Raw genomic sequence first — 5,029 nt, forward strand, 5'->3', positions numbered from 1 at the left:
GCCGCGGGCGGGCGGGCGAGCGGGCTGGCATGGCGCTGCGGTCGGGGGCTGCGGGCGGCGGCGGGGGCGCCGTGCCTTCGCGTCCCTTGCCCTGCGCTCCCTGGGGCCCCAGCAGTGCTCTCGGGCAGCGCGCGCCCCACCCCCCCAAGCCGAGGTCCGCTGCGGCCCCCCTCTATGCGCGCTCCCAAGGGCTCGGGCACCAGGCGGCCATCACGATACACAGCAGGCGAGTCAGGGGTTAGGAAATCACTGCCCACTGTCCGGGGACAAGAGCAAGGGCACCCCTCGTTAAACCTCGCAAATTGGCACACCTCAGCTGGAGGCCTTGGTCCAGGCCTTTATTCTTTCTCACCTGTACCCCGGCTCCGCACCTCCCATGGGTCTGTGCCTCTCAGTCTGCTTAACCGGGGACCCCCCGCCCGGCCCCGCACCCGACTGTGTTATTTGCCTTATTTTCTCCAAAGCTCATACGGCAACAGGATGCCGCGTGTTTCTCCTTATTTTAACGTGTGTTGGTCTTTTCCTTGGAGCGGGGGGCAGGGGCTTCTTTCTCTGCTTGTCACCCTGTGCCTGCAACAGCAGCTGGCATGCAGTAGGCGCTCAGTAAATGCTTGTCAAAAGCAACAACATGCTCGGGGTGGGGGGGGGCCGGAGCCGGTTGTAGACTGGCACTGGCCTGCCTGGGCATGCTGCTGTGCGCTCCGCTGTGGCAAGACCTGTTCTTGCAGGGAGGGGACTGGTAACCTCAGCCTGCAGGGCCTTCGGTTCAGGCTTTCTGCCGACCCAGCACTTCTAATTTGGGTGCGTGGTTGGGAGATGCTCTCAGCTGTCAGCTCTGCGTTTGGGGGGCCAGCTCCCTGCTCTCTCACAGCTGTAAGTGCAGCTGGAGGTGGGGGCCCCTCTACCACCCCTGGGCTGGAGGTGCCACAGGTGGGTGGCTGGGCCGCCATTCTGGCGGCTACCCCTGTTCCCTGGTTGTCTGGGGCCAGAGGGTGGGGCGGGGCAGCCCAGGGAGCTCAACAGGCCTGCTCTGCGGGGCTGGGCCTTGGCTGAGTGCAGCTTCCTCAGCAGGTGGGACAGGAGACCACCACAGTGCCCCGTGCTGCATCCCTTGAGGAGCGATGACGGAATATAAGCTTGTGGTAGTGGGCGCTGGTGGTGTGGGGAAGAGCGCCCTGACCATCCAGCTCATTCAGAACCACTTTGTGGATGAGTATGACCCCACCATCGAGGTGAGTGCCGCTGCTCCTGTTCCCAGTCCTGAATCCTGATGTGGGCTTGTCTTCTGATGCTCCATAGGAGGGCGTCCCCTCCCCCTGGGATCTGGGTGCGGGGCAGGAGAGGTGCCCAGGAGGGGCTGACGTTGGATCGTCCCGTCCTAGGGGAGGTAGTGGGGGGTCCTGAAGCACTGTCCTCCTGCAGGACTCCTATCGGAAGCAAGTGGTTATCGATGGTGAGACGTGCCTGCTGGACATTTTGGACACAGCGGGCCAGGAAGAATATAGCGCCATGCGGGACCAGTACATGCGCACTGGGGAAGGCTTCCTGTGTGTGTTCGCCATCAATAACACCAAGTCCTTCGAGGACATCCACCAGTACAGGTGAGCTGCTGGCCGGCCCTCAGGGGCCTCCCTGTCCCTGTTTCTCATCCTGTCTTTCTGACGGGGTCCTTGATGCATCCGTGCCCGCAGCCCAGTGACTGGCTCCCACCTTCTTCCTTGCAGGGAGCAGATCAAACGAGTGAAGGACTCCGATGACGTGCCCATGGTGCTGGTGGGGAACAAGTGTGATCTGGCTGCGCGCACCGTGGAGTCCCGGCAGGCGCAGGACCTCGCCCGCAGCTATGGCATCCCCTACATCGAGACGTCGGCCAAGACGCGCCAGGTGAGCCGGCTCCCCACCCCACAGCTAGCCAGGGACCCACCCCACCCCACCCCTGCCAGGGAGCAGTGCTCATGGCCCCCTCTCCCCCGACACAGGGCAGCCGCTCTGGCTCTGGCTCCAGCTCCGGGACCCTCTGGGACCCTTCGGGACCCCCGTGACCCAGCGGCCCCTAGCGCTGTAAGTGTCCCCGGACGGCAGGGCAGCAAGGGAGGCCGGGGCCCAGGGTCTGGGCTGACACAGCTCCAGGGAGAGGCAGAGGTCCCTGGAGAGAGCTGCCCTGAGCCAGGCCGGAGCGGCGACCCTGGGGCCCTGGCCCCTGTGCCCCCAGAGAGCCCCGTAGGCCCTTGTTGGCCCTGCCCACTTCATGGGCTGTTGGGGATAAGGTTGGTAGGTCAGAGAGGAGTAGGACACGGGATGTTCAAGCTGAGAGCCAGACCAAGGGCCCGCCCTGTGGGGGAGCTCCTGAGGAGCGAGCTGCCTGATGGGGGGAGCCCTGGGGCTGCAGGCTGAGCAGGGCCCGGCTGCCTGTGTGGGAGTCGGGTTGGGGAGAGGGTGGGAAAGGGTGGGGATTCTGCCTGAGCTTGAGGCTAGGGTCCCTTGGTCCCCTCCCCTGCCAGGCCCCCAGGCCGAGTCCCACTCTGAGCCGGCCCCTTCTTCCCAGGGCGTGGAGGACGCCTTCTACACGCTGGTGCGAGAGATCCGGCAGCACAAGGTGCGGAAGCTGAGCCCGCCCGACGAGGGGGGCCCGGGCTGCCTGAGCTGCAGGTGCCTGCTCTCCTGACCTCCCTTCCAGGCCCCCTCTGACATCCCCGCAGACCCTCTGTGCCCCAGGAGCACAGGCACGGGGCGTGGAAGTGCCGGATGCTGGGAGGAGGTGCCGACGGAGGAAGGAGGAGGGGAAGGAAGGAAGGAAGGAAGCGCCACCGGAGCCCGGCCAGCCCAGGCTCCCCGGACAGAGTGACCGCAGACCTCCCAGGACGCTTTGCACAGACCGTGGTGACCTGAGGCCCCCGGCACCCCGGCTGTCGCTCTCCTCCCAGCCCCGTCCTGGCCCTTTGGCCACAGGCTGAGTCGCAGTAAATTATTTGATGGTCTTGATCCTGGCGTCTGGCCGAGATTGGAAGGCACCTGGGACCCTCAGCTTTGTCTGCCCGGAGGCCCCTCTGCAGGGATACCTGCAGGGGTGGGTGAGGCGGCCTGGGCCGAGCCACCCTCTTCTCTCTGGATGTCTTCGTGCTCAGAGCTCTGGGCGCCAAAGGAACAGGCCGGCTTTGCCTCGTAACAAAACGCTTTATTGAACTTTCAACAGCAGACAGGCTAGGAACCGGGGGCGCGAGCCTTCCCCTGGGGCGGGAGACCTGCTTTGCCTTTCGAGGAATGCTGGGGTCACACGGAGGCGTGGGTGCTGGCGTCCCCCACCTGGCAGCCTGTGCTGACCCTGGGTGTCAGCACGTTTCCTGCGTTCGGGGCCCCCGAGAGGCAGGTGCCGAGGATGGCTGACCTGAGCTGCAGCCGCAGTGCTGGGGTTCCCGGACAGGGTCCCCGCACGTCTGCATGGCCTCGGCCTCTGCCCTGATGCTGCCAGGCGACTGCTCCAGACCCGGCCTCTGGTGGCACGTGCCTCCTGCTATGGGGGAGGGGGAGGGTAGGGCCCACCTGCCTGCCCCTGCTACGCCTTAGCTGGGGTGGCCTGTGGCTCCCAGCGCTGCCCTAGGTCAGAGGCCTAGATTTGTGGGACATGCCCGGGTCCCATGTGGCCACATAGAGCCCTGAGAGGGCTCGCCCAGCCTTGGGCCAGAACCCGGGACTGGCCCGGGCCACGGGGCGCTCGGTCCCGACTTCATTCTAGTCGTGGGGGGGCTCGAGTCATCTCTGCCCCCCCAGGGCCTGGGGCCAGGCCGGCTGAGGTCCCCCTGGGTCAGGGACTTGTGCCTCCTGGGGGGGGGGTTGCCGTCCTTCAGGAAGGCCAGTGTGACGAGGCATGGCATAGTGCTGGCTGGCCAGAGCCTCAGGGCCCCCATGCTCAGCACCACACTCTGCTCCAGAGGCCAGGGGGCATCTAGCGTCCCCGTGGACGCGGAGGTCAGAGGGTCCCGGGCAGGGGCGGGGCCTTGGGGCTGCTGGCTCAATGCTGCCCTGCCTCTGTCTTGGCTATGCCGGTCACTCCCCAGAGAGGGGCATGAGCTGCAGTGGCCGCAGGGTGGGAAGGGTGTCCTGGGCCCCACAGCTGCCTCTTTCCGGGGCTGGGTGGATGCTGTCCCGGGAGTCCCAGGGGTGTTCCGGGGCCTGGTCTGTGATGTGGCCCCCGGGGTGGCCCAGGTAGGGGCTGAAGGGACAGGGACCCAGTACTGTGCCTTCAAGCTCACGTCCAGGGGCCACCTGCCCGCACTGTCCTGGTGCCCTGGGAGGTTGGGGAAGGAATTGCATCGCTAGGGGGGCAGCCGGGCCAGCCAGGGGTCCTGGGCTGGGGGCAGCTGGGTCAGAATCTGAGCCCCTGGGTCTCCCGGCCTTAGGGGTGCAGCTGCGGGCTCCGTGGATGTTCCCTCCTACAGCAGCGGCTCCTCGGCCTGGAGGATGGCCTGGCTGGGAAGGCGTCCCAGCTGCTCATATTGGGTGGCTGGACCTGGGGAGGCCGGCCCGTCCACTCCGGGGAGCATCTCAATGCTCGGAAAAGGGAGGAGGCTCCTGGGTGCCGGGGACCCTTGCTCCAGGCCCAGGGGCACCGTGGGGAACTCCTCGGGGCCTGCTGCAAAGAGGCAGACTGCATTAACATCTCCAGCAGGCTGTCTGTCTCCAGCCGGCTGGGCCCAGGTGGGCTCGTGGCTCCCTGTGTCCACCGTGGCCTGCCCCTGACCACAGCCCTCCAGGCTGCTGATGCCCGGGCCCTGCAGTGATCGCCCGGATGCCCCGCCCTGGCCCGGGTTCCCCAAGGTGGGAGCAGAAGAGGAGAGGGACGGAGACGAGGAGGAAGGCCCCGGGGCCTCTGTCCACTGTGTCCTGCCCCGGGAGGGTGAATCCGGAGGGGATGGGGCCCTGAGCCCACCTGTGGGGGGAGGGCAGGTCGCACTGCATCCTTCTCAGCTGGAGGCCCGAAGGTGTCTGAGCACCCCCTCATCGTCCAGGGCCCAGGGCTGGGCCAGGGTGT

At 66.6% G+C, this 5,029-nt stretch overlaps 1 protein-coding gene across 3 annotated transcripts; it reads left to right on the forward strand.

The window, feature by feature from the left end:
* The first annotated feature begins 201 nt into the window (after nt 1-201).
* HRAS (HRas proto-oncogene, GTPase) lies at nt 202-2,982 on the forward strand. Of its 3 annotated transcripts, XM_019810186.2 has the most exons (6): nt 202-226; nt 1,072-1,232; nt 1,423-1,601; nt 1,725-1,884; nt 1,980-2,061; nt 2,546-2,683. In XM_019810186.2, the coding sequence occupies exons 2-5, from the start codon at nt 1,122-1,124 to the stop codon at nt 2,040-2,042; spliced, it is 513 nt and encodes a 170-aa protein (XP_019665745.1). In that variant the 5' UTR covers nt 202-226; nt 1,072-1,121; the 3' UTR covers nt 2,043-2,061; nt 2,546-2,683. The 3 variants fall into 3 exon arrangements, with proteins under 3 accessions (XP_019665745.1, XP_019665744.1, XP_034500906.1); XM_019810185.2 differs by lacking the exons at nt 202-226; nt 1,980-2,061 and having other exon boundaries at nt 2,546-2,982; XM_034645015.1 differs by lacking the exons at nt 202-226; nt 1,072-1,232 and having other exon boundaries at nt 1,463-1,601; nt 2,546-2,982.
* The last annotated feature ends 2,047 nt before the right edge of the window (nt 2,983-5,029 follow it).

The sequence above is a fragment of the Ailuropoda melanoleuca genome, chromosome 16 (genome assembly GCF_002007445.2).
Source record: "Ailuropoda melanoleuca isolate Jingjing chromosome 16, ASM200744v2, whole genome shotgun sequence".
NCBI lineage: Eukaryota > Metazoa > Chordata > Mammalia > Carnivora > Ursidae > Ailuropoda > Ailuropoda melanoleuca.

What these genes read in the sequence shown, in the direction of transcription:
- HRAS (XM_019810185.2), top strand. Translation starts at nt 1,122, where the DNA reads ATGACGGAATATAAGCTTGTGGTAGTGGGCGCTGGTGGTGTGGGGAAG. An exon ending in GAGGACATCCACCAGTACAG is followed by an intron (nt 1,602 to 1,724) that starts GTGAGCTGCTGG and finishes TCTTCCTTGCAG; the next exon opens with GGAGCAGATCAAACGAGTGA. An exon ending in CGTCGGCCAAGACGCGCCAG is followed by an intron (nt 1,885 to 2,545) that starts GTGAGCCGGCTC and finishes CCTTCTTCCCAG; the next exon opens with GGCGTGGAGGACGCCTTCTA.